Here is a 22,354-nt window from a genome sequence, read left to right on the forward strand (position 1 = left end):
TGCCCACTTCCTGTCCCCCCAAAACGGTACTTCTGTCTTGTCAGGATTCAACCTCAAACTGTTAGCCGCCATCCATTATGTATGTGTGTTTGTGGCTGAGAGATAGCAAATGCCCTGTCATGTGGCCTGGATAACTCAGTTGGTTAAAGCGTGGTGCTGATGATGCCAACGTTGCAGGTTTGTTCCCTGTATGTGACAGCTGTGTACTCCTGCATTGAAGGGTCAGGCATCCCCAACCTGCGGCCTCCCAGACGTTTTGGCCTACAACTCCCATGATCCCTAGCTAACAGGACTAGTGGTCAGGGATTATGGGAATTGTAGTCCAAAACATCTGGAGGGCTGAAGGTTGGGGATGCCTGGACTAGGTGATCCTCAGGGTCATTTCCGACTCTACAAATTCCATGATTTTATGTGTCCTTCTCCTATCTCCTGAAGTAGTTGAATATCACGAGTCCCAATCCCGGCTTGGGATTGGCAGGTTGCAACAGGCAAGAAGGGGAGGAGTTGAGACCAGGAAACAAATGCTAGAGGAACCAGGTACTCCCAGAATCCAGCAGATTTGGATAGAGAATCAAGACACTGAATGCATATGGTTCTAGTTTTGTCTGATCTCTTGTTTTTGCTTCTTGAGATGACTGCTGCTGACCAACCATGCAAAAGATGGGTTGGGCCTTGTTCCCACCACTCTTCAGGACAGGGCTCAAACTTGCATCTCCCATTTTCCAGCCTCGTTATCTCAAGTTCCAGGGAGTTTTTCATTCATTGTAGGTTGTCTTAGTTCAGAGGTTGGCAACCATAACCAGAGGATGGGCTGGTCAATGCTCCGTCCGTTGGATGGGCTGGAGCATGTGCACACACACACTCTTCTAGGTCGGAGGAGCGCCCGGGCGCATATGCTATTTCCGGTGCTCCTCCAACCCATGGGCCTTAGGTTGCCGACCCCTGTCTTAGTTCCTACCTCCTTCCTGTCTAACACTGGACCTTGAGCCCTTCTTGCACTGATGCTACCTTTACTGGGGGCTATCTGAATGCTCTGTTGTACTGCCTCTCTTTTCTTCCCTTTGTGTTGTGCAGTCAAAGCATGATGGCTACTAATCTGTGTGGATGATATAAGGAAATAAGGACCCCTATGTGCAGGGATTCCTGGAGATTTACAGTTGCTGTATTTTTCCTGCAGGCAGTGGTTCATGCAGGCACTGTGATGTGTCTGTTTTTGGCTGATTGTATGGGTTGGTGCTGAGGGAAGGGTATAATTGGGACATTTCCTTGTCACTGCACAGATTGGCTCCTTACAATGGGGAGTTAACAGCACAGAGCTCTGTGAATGGTAGGAGTCAGGGATGGTACCATGGACACTGAGAGAGTGACTGGTGCCCCTATAGGCTTTTAGGGTGAGTTGGGTTTCTCCCCGTTCCGCTTTTCTGAGGGGTGCACAGGATCTCAACTAAGTTACACTCACAGCTGGAGGGAATCAGAGAAGGATGCAGTCGCTCCAGCAACACACTCCACCTCCATGGCGCAGCATGCGCATGCCCTGGGTGCCAGCGGGGCATGCTCTGCCACTGCAGAAAGGTCTGCCAGACCCTTGAGAATCGTGAGTCGTTTAACAGTGAGGGTAACACTACAGAGCATGGACGTAGGTGGGATACACTACTGGGTGGTTTCAAATATGTGCATTTTAAAGTCTGTATTGATAAAGCAGAAGAGGGGGGAGTGGTCTGCAAACAGTTCTCTCTATCTAATTATGACTTTGGGGGAAACGGGAAAAGCCTTGACACCCTAACAAGTCATATTCCCCCTTATTAGTCAAATGAATGATCTTACAACAATAAAAACAAGCAACAGAAGCCTCATTTAAAAGAAGAGCAGCACTGGAATCAAATTTTCATGCCACTCTTACCCCTTGCAATTCTTAAAATGGAATCACTGCAAACAACTACAGCTAAGAATTAAGAGAGCCCCAGAGAGAGGTTGAAATCTTGATTCATTTATTCCCAGAGCCTGTTAAGTGGTTTAAACATGTCATGACTAAGATCATTAGCCACTTCTCCAGGTAAAAAGAAGAAAGGAGATTTACAAGGCAGAAATTAACATTAGAGGGGGAGGGTATTTTCCAGATTCAACCTCACTGAAGCAGCACTATCACAAATCAAAGTTGGCCTGTGCCTGGAGAGAAGGCAATTTACTAGCTGCTTCACTTTTCTCCTAGATAATAAAAAGAAGCTGTAGCCTTTTGAAGATCTTTTAGCCATGTCCCTAGGCCAGGCAGAGAGAAATGAATCAAACTCAACTTCAGATCTTGCTGTAATAAGGCATGGCTTGTGATTCCAAAGAAACTTTTCCAGTGTGATCAAACGAGGGGTTTGCTGGAAGCCCCAACATCTTTTAACAAGTGCTTAGCAGCTACAGTGAATCTCTCCCCAAGAGAAGACATAAGCTAAGGAGAAAAAAGGACCTCAGGCTACCGTTCATCACAGGGCACAAAAACACAGGAAATGTTCAGCTGCATAAAACAAGATTCAGTCAAAGCTGCCACCAGAAAAAGGACCTCTAATGTGATACTTTTGTTCTTAACGATTGTACAAATGCATTTCTTCAAACAAAAAAACACATTTGGGTAGCAAAATGTTTGGATAAACAAAAGCGTAGTTAAGGTGAAGCTCTAGAGAAGAAAATAGTTTGTGTCTGCTGTGGCAGGGAAACACAAGAATAACCCTACTGGATCACAGCAAAGGTCAATCTAGCCCAGCTTCCTGTTCTCACAAAGGTCGCTGTGCAGCGCATCTCTTTCAAACCTACAGTTGAGGATAGAATTTCAGCCGGAGCTCATCAATCTGATGTCTGAGCTGGACATGTACATCACCCAAGTTCTTGGCTCCTGGTACAAGTTTCTTAGCTGTACCCACAGGCACACTGCTGTTGAGGGCAAGTCAAACCAGAGTTTACATTGCCTTGCATTGGCAGATTTGTCAGAGAATGTCAATTTGTAAAATTTATAACCAAACACTCTCTGCTGCTTTCCAACTGGATCCCACTTCCAGATCCAGCCCCTGGACCCATGGGGAAATTGTACCAGAGATATGGTTCCCCTGCCCCTAGTGGGATTTTCTCTTCTATGCCACCCTAAAAAGTACAGATGCCATCCTCGTATATAAACCTGGCAGACCTAGCTTCCTTGGCTTCCTGGTCTGCAATCCCCAAATGGTCAAACTCCTGTCTGCCTATTCCCTTCTTTCTTTCCTACTGTGCTAGTGTGGTGTAACGGCTAGAGTGTTGGACCAGAACCTGAGAGAACAGGGTTCAAATCCCTGATCAGCTACGAAAGTCACTGGGGAAGTGGAGATGTCTGGGCATCAAGTTTGGCGACTAACACCTCCATCTGGCAGGCTGCTGCTGCTGCCATACCATGCCAGTCAGCTAGCTTGTGGGGCAGCATGGCACTAAAAGAAATGTTTCTTTTGGTGCTGCGCTGCTGTGCAGATCAGCTGATCTGTGGGGCACCTAGGCATTCCGTTGTGGTAACATTTGGCTCCTAGCTTTTATATCTCAATTCCTTGGAGGAAAGGTGGGATACAAAGGCAATCATTCAATGGTGCCAAAGGACTCAGACTAGGAATGCGGTGCTCCCAACCTAATGCTTGCCTCCACAACACTATAAGCTACCAGGTCATTTCTCTCTCCCTCAATTTCACTTCCTTTAAACAGACATCTTCAACAGTTCATAGAGGCCTCAACCAAAGGCTTAATTTCTAAACTCTGCATGAGTCCCAGGCTAACATCCCAGACCTGGAAATTTAGAGGAGTGTTTCCACCATTGTTTACTCACAAACACCTCTAAATACCCATTTGAAAATCATGTACAGTGGTACCTCGGTTTACGAACTTAATCCGTTCCTGTAATCTGTTCTTAAACCAAATCCGTTCTTAAACCGAGGCACGCTTTACCTAATGAGGCCTCCCGCCACCGTGCCCTTCCACCATTTGGCTTCCGTTTGTAGACCGAGGTAAAGTTCTGGAACACTACTTTTCAGTTTTGTGAGGTCGTAAACCAAATAGTTCGTTAACAGGGCTGTTCATAAACCAAGGTATGTAGAATGCAAGGTTTACAGTTGTCAGAAAAGGTGGCTGTTGCCAGCATTTTTGTGTTCCCAACATATTAAATGCTTCTATGTTTACCTGGAGAGCCTAAGCCCATCCAAGTTGCACAGGGTAAGAATGATCTCCAATAATCCTGGCAGCTTACTGATCCTTTTTCTACTGACCCCTAATATGGAATCCACCTTTATCAGCACTGTAACACACTGAGTCAATATTTTCATTGAACTACCCACCTTGATCACAATATCTCTTTCCTGATCAGCCACTGCCAGATCAGACATCATTAGTATATATGTGAGGTTGATTCTTTGCCCCAATTTGCATCACTTTACACTTGCTTACATCTAATCACGTTTGCCATTTTGATGCTCACTCACTGAGCATGGAGAGATAAATTTGGAGCCCCTTTTTGGGTTTTACCACCCTGTACAATTTGGTACCATCAGCAACCTCACTCCTAATTCCAGATCACCTATGCACAAGTGAAAACATGGATCTTTATCTCTCTGTTTCATGTCATGCACACTTAGAGCTCACAGTGGAAGATGATGGAGACAGGGCACTTTGCACATAACAGCCCGCCCACAGAACACACGTAGAATAGCACACTGCTATTCCAAAATTCCCAAGATGGCCTCTCTTCAGGACCCCAGACACAAACACCCAACAACTGGAGGTGCCAGGACAGCATCAGGCGGAACAAGGAACGGAGGACAGAAACAATACTGAATAGCTATCATAACTGTCTCTCGTGTCTCCCCCAACCCTCCTTGCTATATACAAATGCTGTATATTGCTTTAACACTCTTCCCCCAACAGCAGGGAGCACTGTCTCCCACACACAAGAAAGCTCTCTGCTGACAAAAAGCAGGCATTCCACTCATTCCCACTGCTGGAAGTGACTTGTGGACACATTTGCCTTGCGTGATCACAGCCCAGATGCATGGGGAGCACACCAGCAGCAGCAGTGGAGAATCTTAAGCCTGACAGGTCTCCTAATTTGACCCTCAAGACTGTTTTGGGCTGACACACTAACCTGACATCATATTATGTCAGGCAATGAAAGGTAAAGAAGTAGTTGCAAAGGAGCAACCAGTTTGTGTGTACCTTGGAGTGGCTCCCAATTGTTCTTTTGCAGTCCCAGCTTGCATTCACCACTGTTTAAATTTGGTGCTGAACACAAGCCCTATTGCTTTTTGGGTTGGATTGGTTTCGCTTGGCTACATAGGATGTCAGATGACGGGACAGCCAGATATCATGTGTGGCCTCTGGAAGACTGGCCACTATTTGATCTGGCCATCCAACTGAGAGTGGTTCTCAGTTTACAGAATCCCACTGCAACCCCGAAGGTGGTGGAGGTGACACCATTTGCTCTTCTCCCTGAAACACATTCATCCAGGGACTATGTGCTCCAGCTGCTGACAAAAGTCATGGTTCATTATCTGTGTCTCCCTTGCACTCTCCCAAGAACTATCCCACACCTGTTCTATGTTGAACAGGAGGGTGGCCCACACCATACCAAGCAGCAGTGGTGTTCCTTGCAGTTACTCCCAATGACTAAGATTGTTAGCCTTCTTGCCAGCGCCAGATGGACTATCAGCAAAGTACTATAAGAAATTCAAAGTCTACCTGGCACAATCATTAAAAGACATAATGAATCAGATATTAATCACAGGGAAGGTGCCAGATTCCTGCAAAGATGCCTATATCACACTTGTCCCAAAACCGGAAACGGATGTATTGTTAGTCAAAAATTATAGGCCAATCTCTCTATTAAATAATGATTATAAGTTGTCTGCATAACATATTGGTTACAATACCATCAACTTAATTATATATTTAAGATTGACAAAAAGAAAGATTTCTTTAATGAAACCTCTAAATTTGAAAAGGAGCTGTTAGAAAACAAGACTAAATTACTTTTAAAAATGTATAAATTATTAGAATGGCATACGGAAGACGAACAGGTCAAATCAGTAATGATACAAGACTTCCGGGTTAGCGCCAACGGCTAATGGCGGATTCCCTCCGAGCTCCGGAGGGAATCGGCTCCACAGGATTAGGGTCGTACCGCTGCGGCGACGCGGAGACCCTTAAAAATCACAGGCGGAGAAGCCTGTGAACCTGGTGACTCGGCGGGCAGCATTTGCGCCCCCCCGACCTGCGAAGGAGCCTTTTTAAAGGCTCCAGAACGGGGGACGGGGTGAGCGGCGCGGTGCTGTGAGTCGTCTGCTTCTCCTGTGGAGTGAAGCCGCGCTGCCATGGCCGGAGAGCGCTGACTTCTTCTTGTGAATTGGACTTCAAAATAACAACCCGTGAGTAGTACGGAAATTGGATTTTTAAAGAATTTTTTTTGATGAATTAGGTACGATCGGGGGAGGTGTAAACAGGAAGTCAGCCTCCTCCTCCTGTAAATAATCTAAAGCAAGGACCTGCTAACCAAGGTTGAGAGAATTTTTCTTTTATTATTTGGCAAAAGACATTAATTTCACGATTTGGCACTACAAGAAATTTTACTGGAGGATAAGAGCTAATTTTGGGAGTTGAAGTGCCACCCCCCCGGACCCGGGAGTGATCCGCAAGAGAGCCTGTTGAAGGTATTGGAAGAGTTTGACAGCTGTCAAATTAGCTGTCAGACGGAAAAAGAGAACTTTGTTGCTTCTGCTGGCTATACTTGTTACAATTTGACTATATTTTGTTGAAAACAAGGAAGAACTGATACAAACTGATTTGATTTTTGGATTTGAACTGGAAAGAACACTAAGTAACCAAAATCCCTCTAGAGGGGGTTTTGGGACATTACAAGAATGGCTGAAGGAGGGGAAATTCAAGCTGAACTGGACAGAGTCTTTGTTCTCTTGGGAAAGTTACAAGGCCAAATTGATGTTTTGGCTACAAATGTTACAACTCTGGACTTAACAGTAAACAAATTCATTGAATCTGACAAGGAACCGACTCAGGAAGCTCATGCAGCTGAACAAGAAGAGAAACCTGAGAGCTTTGAGAGTGGGAAGAAAGAGATATATGGTGTTCCTGAGAAAAAGGAAGGAGGAGCTGTAATTTTACAGATGGTAAAGGAGAGCCAGAGGCCTGGCATGATGGATGCAAAGGAAAATAAGAACTCGATGGTGAAAATTTGGTTTGAATTGGAGACTGAAGAATGGAGAGATCTTCTTGTGTGGAGATCTGAAGATCTAAGGATTACAAATCTGATTAAGGTGGAAGTTGGAGCTTTTGGGACATTTGGACTTAAAAAGAGTAAGAAACAAGACTTAGGCTCCACTTTTGAGTATGGAGGTCTGGTTGGAAGAAATATGGACTTTATTGGACTAGAGCTTCTCCGAGATTTGGTGATTAATACTAAGGACTATCCCAAAAGCCGGCAGAGAGGAACTGAGAGAGAATTGAGAGCCTCGGACATGAGATCCCCAGGCTGAGAGCAGATTGACTGATGGACGATTATTGGGATTGGAACCGGGAAAGGGGGGGGTGGAGATTGGGAATCCAAAGGGTGCATAATTATAATTTGTTTTGCTTTTATTTTGTTTTGTTATTTGTATGAGAATTGAGGAAATCGTGGAAGGGAATTTAGGTCGACTTTAGAAAAAGGCTTTAAGAATAAGAACAGATGTATAATTATTGATGTTTATAAGTGATAAGTTATAAATTTATAAGTTAAAAGTTTAAAAGTTAAAATTGGCTTTTCTAAAATGATTGAAATATAAAAAGGTTAAAAATTGGGGACAAGAACTTGTTGAACCAACAATTTGAACTGGAATACAAGAGGGGGAGGTGTGGCGAAGTCAGGAAAATAGGTTATTGAAAATAATGACTTGGAATTTTATGTGTTTTTAAATTTTGTTTTTTGTTTCGTTTTCTTTTTTGTGTTTTGCTTTGGTTTTTTTGATAATGGAAAATTCTTAATAAATCTCATTTTTTTTAAAAAACAAATCAGTAATGATACACTGGGTGAGGGATTTTGGATATAATACAATCAGCAGCATGGGAGAAGTTATGGAATTAGGACTTAAAATTTACAGTGTGCTATACTTTGAAAGAAAATTATATGAAAATGGTGTGTCGGTGGTATTTAACTACTAGCAAATTAGCTAAAATGTATAAAGCAAGATCAAACACATGCTGGAAATGTAAGGAAAAAGAGGGCACCTTCTATCATATGTGGTGGCCTTGTAAAGTAGTAAAAGAATTTTGGGAGGTGATATACAATGAATAAAAAAAAATGTTTAAAATAACCTTTTCTAAAAAACCAGAAGCTTTTCTTTTAGGAATTGTAGGTGCCGAAATTCCAAGTGACCAGAAAAGACTTTTCATGTATGTGACTACTGCTGCCTGGACACTACTAGCCCAGAGATGGAAAGAAGGCACAGTCCTTACCAAAGGAGAATTGCAGATTAAAATGATGGACTATGCAGAAATGGCAAAACTGACTGGAAGAATCAGGAAGACCAAAATTTCAATAAGGAATGGGGAAAATATATAATGTACCTAAAAAATCATTGTAAACAATTAAAATTATTAGTAGGATTGGAATGACGCCTGTAGTTAAAATTTGGACTATGGTTTTATCGGAGATTTAATAGAATTGGACTAACAGAGAAGATGCAGAAGAAAAAGTGAACATAAGGACCCACAAAAGGGGAGGAGGGACGTCCAAGGGAACTTATGGAAATTGTTTTATTTTTTTGCTTGATGATTATTTGTTAATCCGAACATTTAAATAAATTTATAAAAAGAGATTGTTAGCCTACTTGTCCCTAGCAGGCTCCTGTACTCTTGCAAGCTCCATGACAGACAGTCTGGCAGGAGGTGCAAGTGTTCCTAGCACGGAACTGGTGTACAACCAGGGGCCCTGCTGAGGCAATTGATTTGTAGCATCACGTGTCTTTCTTTCACTGAAGCTGCTCAATAAAGGCTCTGACATTGACAAATGGTGTATCTCTGTTGCTGGAGAATGCTGAATTCTTTTCCCACCTAGAAAAATCTGGCTTCACCTAGCCTCAAGATGGGACTGTGAGAAGGAGCAGGGAGCTTCATGGGCAGTGGCCCTGCTTCTCCCTAATCACTTAATTTTGCAGGACTGTGAGGGATCAGGTCTCTCAGGGTGAACTAGTGGGCAGAGAGAGATGAGGAGCAGAGGCAATAAGCCCAGCTGGGATGCCACCCAACAAGGTTGGTCCACCAGAATAAAGGTAGGAGATAGATTGGGGGGGGGGGTTGCCAAGGGAGTTGGTGGGCCAAAGGGACTATGGGCCTATACAGTGCTCCTCCTAACAGGTTCAGATGTGCCACATTGTGCGGATCACTTCCCACCTTTCCTAGTTTGGGGGTGTACCCGATCTGAACCAGGACCCCAAGAATGTGAAAAATAAGCTATCCTGCTAGTCCAAGGCTCCTCCTCTACGCTTTGTACTCCTGGCAGTTAGGAGTGGGTGTTGGGTTTAGGGACCAGGAGCCAAATGGCCCACGAGTGCAATTCCTGTCTACTGCTGTGGCTGCTTAAAAAAACTGCCCTGTGAAGCTTGCTGTTTGGGTTCAAGTTCTGAGAGCCTCACCTCTTCTGGTTCTGACATGTCTTGGGGGGTAGCGGGTGGGGGCAGGCATGTAAAAGGTGAATAGGGTTCTCCAACTTCTCAACCCTGTACCCTATGAAGTGAGTTACTGAAAACAGCTGCTTTCAGTTTGCGTCTTCCCATGGTTTCTTAGCAAAAATGTCCCCCCCCCCAGCTGAGTAGGCTCTTCTCCCAAGAGGCCTGTGTGTGTCCTCTGCAGATATCTTGCTGAGGAGCTATGTAGACACTGTGTTTTGTATCCTCACCATCCTTCTTTTGGGGAGTTGTGCTTTAAAACAGCACTTGTGAATGAACTGAAGAAGGTATTTAAATTTACCTTTCCCAAGAAACCAGAGGCCTTCCTTTTGGGCATAGTTGGCCAACGGGTGCTAAAGAAAGACAGAACATTTTTTATGTATGCAACAACAGCAGCAAGAATACTTCTCGCCAAGTATTGGAAGACACAAGATCTACCCACCGTGGAAGAATGGCAGATGCAAGTGATTGACTACATGGAGATGGCTGAAATGACTGGCAGAATTCGGGACCAGGGAGAAGAACTGATGGAACAAGACTGGAAAAAGTTTAAGGACTATCTACAAAAATATTGCAAAATGTTTGAGTGTTAATATGATGTGGGAAGTGAAGGCAACAGGGCATGTGGGATTTGGTTAAATGCGAATGAAAAGAAGAATTTTAAAAAGGAGAAGGGGGTTATGAACAGATTAAAATTATGTCCTAGTATATAAAATGAGGAATGGGCTAAGATAACGAAAACTTGGGACATAATAATTAGAAAAATATAATTGTAAGCATGGTATGAATAAAGGGTTTGAACTTGCTGAATCAGATTGGAATAAAGAGGAACACAAAAAAGGGAGATGTGAGGAGGTCAGGACAGAGGGTTATGGAACTTTGTAATTTTTTTAAGTGGTTTTTTTTTCTTTTCTATTTTTTCTTTTTTGCTATATATTTTTGTTTTTTGTTTTTTCTGTGGGCTTTAATTAATGGAATGATCTATGTGAAATGACAAACTTTTTGTTTTGTAAAACTCTAATAAACATTTATTTAAAAAAATAAAAAAATAAAACAGCACTTGTGAACAGCTTGTGGCATATGGGGATTTGAACTCCTGTCTGTTGGAATGCCTGAAGACTTGCAGTATCAGGTTCACTGCTGGCTGTGCCACAGGGGCTGAGAATGGGGGTGCCTTAAGTGATGTGTGTATGGTGAGGCATAGTGTGTCCCCAACACTGTGAGCTTCATTGGCTCCTACAGTGTGTCGCTGGAATATGGGCACAGTCCCAATCTGGTGAGAACTGGTGGACTTTCAAGGAGACACTTGGTGCATATCTGATATTTTTACACCATTTTTGTATCTTCTGATTGTGCAAGTTCCTCTCCCGTCCATCCAAATTAAACATGCAATGGATACAGCAGTTGTTCAACCTGCCTAACAGCTGTGTACCTGAAGCCCCAGAGTAATAAAAGTATTTTATTGTTCTGTGAGTGATGTAGTGGCTAGGGTGTTCAAAGCTATAAAACTGACTTGCTGACACTTTGACCATTCCAGAATGATCCTATCTCATAGGTTTGTTTTGAATATATGCTGCTCTAAGCTTCCTGGGGGAAAGGATGCAATAAAAATGTTAAGTCAGTAAAAATCAAGTTCTCCTGCGGAAATAAGTAAATAAAATATTTAAGTTCCTCTTTGGAAAGAAAGCAACCAAAGGCAGCTTTTGGATCTACAGATTTCTTGTGCTATTTTGGGGTCTTGGGTGACACCGCAAATGAAGGTTGCACCTCTGAATTTTGCAGAAACCATTTCTCTCTCTCTTTCTCTTTGTGCATGCCCAAAATATTACCAGCTCCAAAAAGACACCAGCCATGTCATTTCTACATACCCTTTCATACCCAGCTGGCAGTTCAGTCTCATGCAGAGCCGAGCTGCCTAAACTGGATTACTTCAAGGGGCTTAAGAGCAGCTAACTTCCACAGGGCCAAGCTGCGAGTCCCTGAGGTCTGTGGCAGTTAAGGGCGCTGCATCCCACAAGACACAGGTGAGCACAGAGGCGCCTCCGCGGGCACAGCAGCTCCCAGATCTCACCCAGAAGTCCGAAGGCGCAAAGCAGAGAGAGAGCAGGGAGGCGAGCGGCTGCGGAACAGCGAGAAGCAACCGTGGCCGAGAAGCACCAAGAGCTGTAAAATGAAGATGTGACTCCCCGCACGCGCCCAGAATGATGTTTGGAATTCTTCCCCTCAGGACTTTGGGGCAGCACCAACCTAAGACGGAGCAAAGGCATGTTTCTGCCTCCTGGCCAGTCCGGAACTTTCACCACAGCGCATCAGAGACCATGAGCTGCCACGTCCGCAGCTCCGGCTGATCTCGGGCGAGGACGAAACTCGGGTCCGCCTTCCTTTCAGGCGCCGCGGGATCTTCGTTAGCTTTCCTAGCCGGCACCCGCCAAGACGCGGCTTGCAGCCATGTCATTTCTACATACCCCTTTCATACCCAGCTGGCAGTTCAGTCTCATGCAGAGCCGAGCTACCTAAACTGGATTACTTCAAGGGGCTTAAGCGCAGCTAACTTCCGCAGGGCCAAGCTGCGAGTCCCTGAGGTCTGTGGAAGTCGAGCGCTGCATCCCACAGGACACAGGTGAGCACAGAGGCTCTTCGTTAGCTTTCCTTGCCGGCACCCGCCAAGACGCGGCTTGCAGGGCGCTTACTTGTGAGTAAACACGGGCAAGCACGTGACAGGCGCTGGGCGGCCAAGGAGGCGGGACCCTCGACCGCCCGAACGGGGCCTGAGGGGGGTCCCCGGTGTCGTCCCCCCACGGGAGGCCGGTGGGCGCAGGGTGTGGGGTGGCAGGGACGGGAGCTGAGGTGGCTTTCCGCCCCTGCCCCCCGAAATGCTTAAAGGTTAAAACAAGGAACAGACAGAGTCCTTCCTTCCTCCTCCTTTTCCAAAGTAAGCCCATTACCTACCCCGCTGCCCGACGCCATCTTGCCCAGGAAGCGACCCGGTGAGTCGTAAAGTGTCGCGCGCATCGCCGTTTCCCTCCCGCCACGATCGTAAAGCACCGACAGGAAGCGGCGCCGGCTCTTAGTAAGTTCTTCCGGGTTGCAGTGGCCGCCCGCGAGCGCATAGAGCCAGCAGGTGTTGAAGAGTGACACACGCAGCCTGGATGGCTTCGCCGAGATCTTTCCCTCCGCGGCCTCCATTTCCCTCCGTTCAGAGCGCCGGTCAGCGGGCCGATATTGTTGTTTTTATCGGTTACACTTTAGCGATGCTTTGTAGTAATTTCTGGGAGTGAATTTCCGTTCATCCTTCTGCTCGCTGGTATTTTTAGGGTTAACTGTGTCGCGCACCGGTAGATTCAAAGGGTCTGTTGAATATGGCTTCATTTGATGCCAGCTGTTTTTAAAAATGACTTGCAATAATTACGGCTTACTTGGTGTTGGATCCGATTGTTATTAGGAGCGTGAGCTTCATTGCCTGATCTGTTTCCCTTAGCTTGACAACCGCCTCGTGTGCAGCAATGCAGAGAGGCGGTGTACAGATTCAAAGTGGCGATAACGATGAGAATCAGGAATGTGAATATCATATTATAGGGTGGTTGGTCATCCCCACCCCAATCTGCTGTAACAAGCAACTCTCTACTCATATTGTTTTGCTTTCTATTTATGTACCAATCCTGGAGGCTGGGGGGGGGGGGGGCAGCGGGCTGGTGGTGTAATATTGAACAGCTCATTGTGGAAAAGTGGCATATAAATAAATTCGATCAATCAGTAAGTTCCTGGAGATGCAAATTTCCCCATCAGCCATGAATCCAGTAGGTGGTGGCCTTAGGCAAACCAACATTTCCTTCTTGGTCCTCAGATTCTGTGCCCATCAGCTAAAACGTGGAGATTAAACATTTTAATTTTCGCTAAAACCCCACCTCATTGTCACTTCAGCCTGGCCAATCTTAAAGGGCAGCTGTGTGAGGACTGTTCAGCTAATGGGGGAGCTGGGGGCCCAAAGTGGCAGACTTGGGCCTAGCTGACCTGGCCTCATATCTCCCAGGCAGCCACAGAACTCGCGAAGTGATCTTTGGAGCAGCCATTTCCTTTCACAGCCTAACCTTTCTCTTCTAGGTTTGGGGAAGGTGTGTGTATATTATGCATATGTACTTGAGCTCTGGAGAAAGCATGGTATAAAAATGTCGCAAACATAACCACCAGCATGTTGTAAAATGATCCAATCATTAAGCAGATTTCTTAGCTGCATTGCACAACATCCAAGAGTGTAGGTCCAATCTCCTGGGGGGCATGTTAGTAAGAACAACCGCTCATTGTTTCCAGGAGCAATGCACTCGGGATTTGCCTATTCACATAGTAATGGATGGCTTATGTGACTCCCCACTTAAAGGAATTTTGTCATTCAGTTTTCCTTTTCTCTCCTTTCTTCATGCTGTATACTTCACAACAGTGTCTATTGCTAACTAGAATACAAGAAGTTCCTATCTGGCACAGCAAGACCTGAAATATCTGCAGTGGGGAACTCCATCTGCTGAGGTTAATTGCATAAATTCCCCACCATGCATTGGATCTGCCCCTTCTTCACAAAAGCTTCCTCCAGGGGTCAGCACCTGCCAGTGCGGTTATGCATCCTACGGGCCTTTTCCAGTCATCTCCCAAATCAGGTGTGTTTCATTTTCCACGGCTTCATCATCTAGTTCTTAGACTTTTGTGTTGTTAAGTTTTGAAGTGTCTTATTTACAGCAATACAGGAAGGTAAGTGTTGGTAAAAGTCTATTGTTCCTCCTTTTGTGCTTGGGTGTGCAGAAAAGCATTGCTACTGTTTGAGAATCACGAAATCTTAGGGATTTTTGAGATCGATTCTGTGTTGTTAGATTTTCTGGATAGAGTCAGTGGAACAGACTCCTTCAGAAGGTAGTGGACTGTCCTTCCTTTTAAGCAGAGATTGGATGACTCTCTGTCACGGATGCTTTAGTTAAGATTTCTGCAATGCAGAGGGTTTGGCTAGATGACCCTTAGGGACCCTTCCAACTCCATGATTCTATTATTACGTCAGGCAGCTGTATCTCTGATTTTTTACTCAAATCTGTCTCTAACCAATTGCGAATGTTAGCCAAGCAAAAGTATTCATGTAATCGTTATTTTGGCCATCTTCTTTGCCATTGTGTCTTTTTTATTTACAAAGCACTCTTGCAGCCCTAGTATCTTTCTTTCAGTCAGGTTGTACTAATGCAGCACTTGGGGGGTGCCATTAATTGCTGGCAAAGCATATAGTTTGCACACGTGGGAATATTGAATGTTGCCTTATACTAAGTCAGACCATTGGTCCATCTAGCTCAGTATTGTTAACACTTTGCAGCAACCTAGTGGTGGCTTTCTTGCGTTTCAGACATGGATCTCTTCCAGCCCCGCCTGGAGACATTGGGAACTTCTGCATGCAAAGCATGTGCTCTGTCCCAGAGCTGAAGCTCTTCCTTACCACACATGTTTGGTCCCTCATTCAGTCCTTGACATCTCTAGTTAAAAGAATTTCTGCTGCTGGATTAGGAAAGCACATTCTGTCTGTCTGATAGCCTTGGAAATTGCTATCAGATAGATTGGTGCTAGATGGACCAATGGTCTGATTCAGCACAGCAGTAAGTAAAGAGTGAATCTATCAGCATAGCTCAGCTGAAAATAGATAGGGTAGCAGGCCCAAGAGCAGGAGGTCCCAGGCTTGTAGCTTGTTAACAATGTACTCCTCAGGAAAGTTTTCAGGACTTCAACAAATGGACTAAATCTCTTTGAGGATGTTATCTTTAGAGACAAATATTATCACTTACCTGCTTTCTAGGTCCCCACTAAAACCTAGAATACTTTTAATGAAATTTCTATAGAATGAAATGTACAAATGTTAACACAGACACTGAACCCTGTGCTTGTATTTTGTGACAGTAACAGTTCAGTCTTGTCTGTTTTATCAAACCTGCTCTACTATTTTCCAGGTGATTGAAGATGTAATAAATCGGCCATCGTCACAGCTGGGAACTGCTACAGAAAAAGGAAACGTGATTATAAAAACTGCCAAAGTAATTCTGCACTTCAGCTACCCATCTGGGTCTTCTGTGTTCTGCTTCCTCTCCCAGAGTCCCCTTCAAGGGGTGTTTGGCTCTAGTCCTCCCTGCAGTGGAACAAGCTGTGCATCATCCTCCGCACAATCCAGCCGTTTCCCATAGAGCATGCAGCTTTTTAAAAAGCTTAATCTGCTGCTTGTTCAGTTTTGTTCTCCCAATCACTTTCTATTATTTTTAGCTGTACTTGATTCTTATTTGGAGCTTTTGGGCATCGATCCAAATATTCAGTATTCAACTATTGAAGCATCTGGAAGCCCTTCAATAATTGGCTCTTGTTACTATTATAACTCTGTAATTTTTATTCAGCACTTCCTCCTTTTAAAAAGATCTCTTCTAACCCCCCACCTTTTCCTTTGCCTGGACCCTTAGGGCACCAGGGATTTTAGCCCAAAGCAGATGGTCATTCGAGAAAAAATTTTCAACACCATAATCAGCTGTTTCAAACGTCATGGAGCTGCAACAATAGATACCCCTGTGTTTGAGCGGAAGGTGAGGACAGTCACTTAGATCTTTTCTTTCAGAAATGGAACTGGCTCTAATGGCTGACAAAAATCATCTGACCTGTATCTTTTGAAGGCTGGCTGAGATTCTGCACATAGGTTGCTTCAATTCCATTAGCTTCAGTGGAACTGAAGCAACTTAACTCTGTATAGGATTAAGCCTTAGGCAAAAGATGGAAACTTTTGTAGGTTGACTCAATTGGGTTTTGGTGCCACTTAGATCCAGATCAGTAGGACAATTGTATGAAGCATAGCTTCTGCCATAGAAAACGCACTTGTTCTTTCTCATGAAGCTGGAGCTTTCAGGTCTGGTTCCAATGCTTCCAGTATACCCTGGTACAAGACATGCAATCATTTGTAGAAAACAAGAAGCACTGAATAAATGTAACAAGGTTTTCTTCTTCTCCATCTCTTGTGCAGTATCATTATTAGTTAAGCCATGTTCTGCCTACACGTTTCCTATAGGCATCTGGTTGACCACTGCGAGAACAGGATTCTGGACTAGATGGCCGGATCCAGCAGGCTATTCTTACAAAGACAGAGCAAATAATAATAATAATAATTTTATTTATATCCCGCCCTCCCCAGCCGAAGCCGGGCTCAGGGCAGCTAACAACAATCAAATAATCCCACATTCTAAAAACATTCCATTATAAAATTAATTAAAATCAAATTGATGGCAACCATTAAGCAAAATTCTGTGCAGATTGCCAGAGGAGGGGGTCAGGCTGCGCCCTGACCAAAGGCCTGGTGGAACACCTCTGTCTTGCAGGCCCTGCGGAAAGATGTCAGGTCCCGCAGGGCCCTAGTCTCTTGTGACAGAGCGTTCCACCAGATTGGAGCCGCGGCCGAGAAAGCCCTGGCTCTAGTTGAGGCCAGACTAACCTCTCTGTGGCCTGGGACCTTCAGGATGTTTTTATTTGCAGACAGTAGGTTCCTCTGTGGAACATACCAGGAGAGGCGGTCCCATAGGTACGAGGGTTCTAGGCCGTATAGGGCTTTAAAGGTTAAAACCAGCACCTTAAACCTGATCCTGTACTCCACCGGGAGCCAGTGCAGCTGGTATAATACCGGATGAATGTGATCTCGCAGCGAAGACCCCGTAAGGAGTATCGCCGCGGCATTCTGCACCCGCTGGAGTTTCTGGGTCAGTCTCAAGGGCAGCCCCATGTAGAGCGAGTTACAATAATCCAGTCTGGAGGTGACCGTCGCGTGGATCACAGTGGCTAGGTCAGGGCGAGAGAGATAAGGAGCCAACTGCTTAGCTTGGCGGAGATGAAAAAATGCCGCCTTTGTTATAGCTGTAATCTGCGCCTCCATAGAGAGGGAGGTATCGAAGATTACACCCAAACTCTTAATGGACGGTGCTGGCACTAATTGCACCCCCGCAAGGGATGGGAGTTGCCCCCTCAATCCCATATCGTCCCGTCCCAGCCAGAGGACCTCTGTCTTCAAAGGATTTAACTTCAACCGGCTCCCACGTAACCATCCAGCCACAGCCTCCAGACATCTGGTCAGTGTGTCTGGGGCCGAGCCAGGATGGCCATCCATCAACAGATAGAGTTGGGTGTCATTGGCATAAATATTTCAGTGTTTATATTTCAGAAATATTTCGGCATAAATATTTCAGTGTTGCACAAGTCAGCTTTCCATGTTACACAGCCCTTTGTTTTGCGTGTCGAGACCCCACAGCTGCCCCCTCTTTGGAAATAACTCACACAAGGACACAGATATTAGGTTTATGTTATTGGGCAAATTTTGGCCACAGCTTTATTGAATTACAGAATGTGAGCGGTATTGGCTTAGGCATTGATTGGACCTGACTATATCTGACTCCTGCCCATTGTGCAGGAAGTCCAGTAGGGATAAGCCACCGGTAGGGGGAGCCCTGTCGACGTGAACCAACTCAAGCTCCCCCTGGTGTTCCCGTTGGGGTCATGTCAAGGCCCTAGCCCCCAGCCAGGCTTCGGAAAAGATCAACACCCCCGGATTCCTTTAACGGAATACCCTTAAGCATGGAGGGGCAGGTGATGGCCACACCTCCCCTCCCCCACACAAGGTCAAACAATGCCTAACCGCAACCCTAACAAAGTTGTGATGATTGCTACAAGGTAGGCAAAAACCAAGTGGCCAGTGCCAATTTGCCAAGTGGAAAAATTCCTAGCAGGCCCCTCGGACAACCAAGGCGACCAACCAAAGTCCATAGCAAGGCCGTTGACTAACCTGCAAAATAGGGAGGGAGGGCGGGTGATTGAGGAAGCGAGCCAAAGAGGAAGTCCTCTGGCTCGCTCCTCGGTTTAAATGGCCCCAGCCGGTGGATTGGCTGGCCGGGCTCTGACGTGGCTGGGATCCCCCGGGCAATGGGGGACAAAGTCCCCCGCCCCTAGTGGGGAGTGGGTGGCCATGCGGTCCACCGCAACTTCTCCCCACTGGGAAGTGGAGCGGATTAATCAGTCATAAAATATGTACTACCTGTTGGGTGGTAAGCAGCACAGATAAAGCCAGCAGAAGATGCTCAGCCCCAAAACTAAGATATACAAATTGCCTACACAGGATTGGCACCAAATCCCTTTCCAAATAACATGGTGAAAGGAAATCCTAATAGGGCCATTTCTAAAAAGATCCCAAGGACTCTCTCAGGGTACTTCAGAGGGTGGAGAAATATTGAGCTTTAGCAGAGCCTATGAAGTTGCCCGTGGAAGGATGTGGCCTTTTAGGTATCCCTGACCCAGCTGTGTAGGGATTTAAAGGTCAGCACCAGCAACTTGAATTGGACTTGGAAACCCACTGGGAGGCCATGCAAAATGGGCATTGTGTTCTCTTTGACCCAGCTCAGTCAAAAGTCTAATGGCAGTATTCTGTAATGGTGTTTCTGAGAATGCTTAAAAGGCAGCCCATATAAAGCCCATTACAGTACTCTAGTCTAGATATGACCAAAGCACGAATTACCTGTGGCTAGGTACAGAATAACTTTCTTTAAAGGAAATATTATTGGGGGGGGGTACATAATGATATATCCCACAATATTAAACACTGGTCCATACTTGACAAAATATACTGTGTTTTTGTTTTCTTTTTCTTCAAGGACCTCTTGTTTGATCACTATGGGGAGGAATCAAAGCTGGTTTATGAGCTGAAAGACCAAGCGGGAGAGTTGCTGTGTCTTCGCTATGACTTGACTGTATCCTACCAAAGGATAGGAACTCTCCTTGACAGTGGGGGTTGCTGTTTTTCTTGGGTAAGATAGTCGAATTAGGATATGGCAGCTTTGCCTCTTCCTGAAGAATGGAGATCATGTTGTATCCTGCATGCCAGTGATTGCTGTTGAATATAGGTTAAAAAATGCAACTGGTTCAGAAGACAGCTACCACTTTTTATTGGACTGTGGTTATAGGGAGCACATAAGATCAAAGTGCTTACAGTTGCCCTGCTTCCAGTGTGATTCTGGGCACAACCAAGTATGCTGATGTTGAAGTTTAAAGCCGTAAATTGTGCAAGGGCAGCATACCTTGGGCTTCGGGGGTGTCTTGTCCCAAGAAAGCCTCCAAAACAGTTGAGATCTTTTTGGGAAGTGCTGCTCCACATTCCATTTGTTAGGAAGATTCCTACATCAAAGCCATAGCATGTTATCGCCTCTTTTGTGCTACAACTTTGAAATGTTCTACCTAGAGAGACTCTCCTTGCTTTGCCGCTACCAAGTTTTAGCTTTTTGCTATTTTTTCTGTCTTGGGTCTATCATACATTTAGAAATGACAGTGAGTAAGTGAGATAAGATATTTTCTACATTTAATGTAAGAGAACCATAGAAAGACACCTAATTGTCTATGTTCTTCAGAAATATTCTTCTGCAGCTTTTTCGGAGACATGTCTTCAACTGCTTTTAAACTTGCGCTTTTCAGAAGGCACTGCAACTAGCTATTCGTGAAGTAGGAGTGACATAATAGCAACCATAAGACTGCTGACAAAACAAGATTGTTCTTGCTCTGTGAACTACACACGATTTTTCTTAACAAAGGCTCCCCAGGTGCCATTTGCTCGTTATTTGGCCATGAACAAAGTTTCCCATTTTAAGCGCTATCACATTGCAAAAGTCTACAGACGTGAGAGCCCATCATTGGCAACAGGACGCTACAGAGAATTCTGCCAGTGTGTAAGTATTTGCAGGTTTCTCATCTATGGATAGAGAGTGAGCACTACGGAAGTTTCCTCCCTCAAAATATCAGGCTGGGGTAGGGAGGGAGCAGAGGGATTGCAAGAGAGTTGAGTGCTGATACAAGTTTTGCCTTCCTTGCACTTCTGGGAGATGGAAGTGCTTTGTTGAATATTTCTGCTAATGACACCTAGGCTCTGCTTCTGTGATTTTGATTGCTGCCTTCTGTGCTCTAGGATTTTGACATTGCTGGCCAATATGACCCCATGATTCCTGATGCAGAGTGTCTGAAGGTCATGCACGAGATCCTAAGTGCCCTGCAGTTTGGAGATTTCCTCATCAAAGTAAGAGAGCTTGGCCAGAATGGGCCTATGCTTACAAGCCTGTGAAAAATGAAAATGGGATGAAAGTCAAAGCGGAAGAAAGGAATGCTGAAATGAGTGACTTTATTCTGATGTCTGTGTCTGACTTCTACAGAATGTTTCTTCTTTTTCTCCAGATCAATGAAAGGCGTATTTTGAATGGGATCTTTACAATATGTGGTGTTCCCAGTACCAAATTTGAAACAGCTTGCTCCACCCTTGACAAGCTGGGCAAGGTAAACAGTTAAAGTATATTCCGTTTTAATCTGCTAAGCCTGGACGACATCTTAAAACAGCTCAGCTGTGTTGTCATTGAGCATACACCAAATAAGTGGAATAACATGGAAGCTAAGTCTCAGAAAAAGCTCAATATGGAGGCCAAATGGCCAAAATATTGGGAAATTTTGGAACAAGAAGGTGACAGATTGAAACTGCAGAGTTTTGAGAAATTAAAAGACAAAGTGCGAGATTGGCTTCATTATTATCAAATAAGAGAGGCCTACAATTTGGACAAAAAAAATGGCTTCCAGGTGGAGAAATCAAAATTGGAAACAGAACTGTTAGAACCAAAAACTAAGATTTTGTCAAAGATGTATAACTTGCTGTTGAAATGGAACACGCAGGATGAAACGGTTAAATCAGCAATGATTAAATGGGCGCAGGATATAGGTCATAACATTATGTTTGCTGACTGGGAGCAGTTGTGGACCACCGGTATGAAGTTTACGGCATGCATTGCCTTAAAGGAGAATATTATGAAAATGATTTACAGGTGGTACATGACCCCAGTTAAGCTTGCAAAAATTTATCACCTGCCTGACAACAAGTGTTGGAAATGTAAAGAAGCTGAGGGAACATTCTTTCACCTTTGGTGGACGTGCCCAAGGGTCAAGGCTTACTGGGAAATGATATATAATGAACTCAAGAAGGTATTTAGAATTACCTTTCCTAAGAAACCAGAGGCCTTTCTTTTGGGCATAGTTGGCCAATGGGTGCCAAAGAAAGATAGAACATTTTTTATGTATGCAACAACAGCAGCAAGAATACTTCTTGCCAAGTACTGGAAGACACAAGATCTACCCACCGTGGAGGAATGGCAGACGCAAGTGATCGACTACATGGAGATGGCTGAAATGACTGGCAGAATCCGTGATCAGGGAGAAGATTTGATTGAACAGGACTGGAAAAAGTTTAAGGACTATTTACAAAAACACTGTAAAATCTTTGAGTGTTAATATGATGTGGGAAGTGAAGGTAACAGGGTTTGTGTGATTTTGTTAAATGTGAATAAAAAGAAGAATGTTAAAAAGGATAGGGGGTTATGAACAGAACATTATTATGTCATAGCATATAAGATGAGGTATGGACTAAAATAATGGAAAATCGGGACATAATAACTAGAAGAATATAAAATTAAGTATGGTTTAAATAAGGTTTTGAATTTGCTGAATTTGATTGGAATAAAGAGGAACACAAAAAAGGGGGATGTGAGGAGGTCAAGACAGAGGGGTATGGAACTTTATAAATTTAAGAAAGTGGG

At 44.6% G+C, this 22,354-nt stretch overlaps 2 protein-coding genes across 7 annotated transcripts in view; one reads left to right on the plus strand and one right to left on the minus strand.

Annotated features, from left to right (window-relative positions):
- The window catches only part of ZMAT2 (zinc finger matrin-type 2), a 27,876-nt gene extending 14,986 nt beyond the window's left edge, over positions 1-12,890 (minus strand). The window contains exon 1 of the mRNA XM_053397437.1: positions 12,654-12,890. Coding sequence (XP_053253412.1) covers positions 12,654-12,890 — 237 coding nt within the window. The remainder of the gene's footprint in view (positions 1-12,653) is intronic.
- The window catches only part of LOC128418044 (histidine--tRNA ligase, cytoplasmic-like), a 23,275-nt gene continuing 12,952 nt past the window's right edge, over positions 12,032-22,354 (plus strand). The window contains exons 1-8 of one of the 6 annotated variants that reach the window (XM_053397434.1): positions 12,032-12,324; positions 14,140-14,353; positions 15,674-15,757; positions 16,172-16,291; positions 19,388-19,483; positions 20,327-20,452; positions 20,689-20,796; positions 20,952-21,050. In XM_053397434.1, the coding sequence (XP_053253409.1) occupies positions 14,249-14,353; positions 15,674-15,757; positions 16,172-16,291; positions 19,388-19,483; positions 20,327-20,452; positions 20,689-20,796; positions 20,952-21,050 (738 nt within the window). In that variant the 5' untranslated portion in view covers positions 12,032-12,324; positions 14,140-14,248. Of the gene's footprint in view, positions 12,397-12,815; positions 13,053-14,139; positions 14,354-15,673; positions 15,758-16,171; positions 16,292-19,387; positions 19,484-20,326; positions 20,453-20,688; positions 20,797-20,951; positions 21,051-22,354 lie in introns of those variants that run through there. The other 5 variants (XM_053397432.1, XM_053397430.1, XM_053397431.1 and 2 more) reach the window with 5 other exon arrangements.

The sequence above is a fragment of the Podarcis raffonei genome, chromosome 7, assembly GCF_027172205.1.
Source record: "Podarcis raffonei isolate rPodRaf1 chromosome 7, rPodRaf1.pri, whole genome shotgun sequence".
Classification (NCBI taxonomy): domain Eukaryota; kingdom Metazoa; phylum Chordata; class Lepidosauria; order Squamata; family Lacertidae; genus Podarcis; species Podarcis raffonei.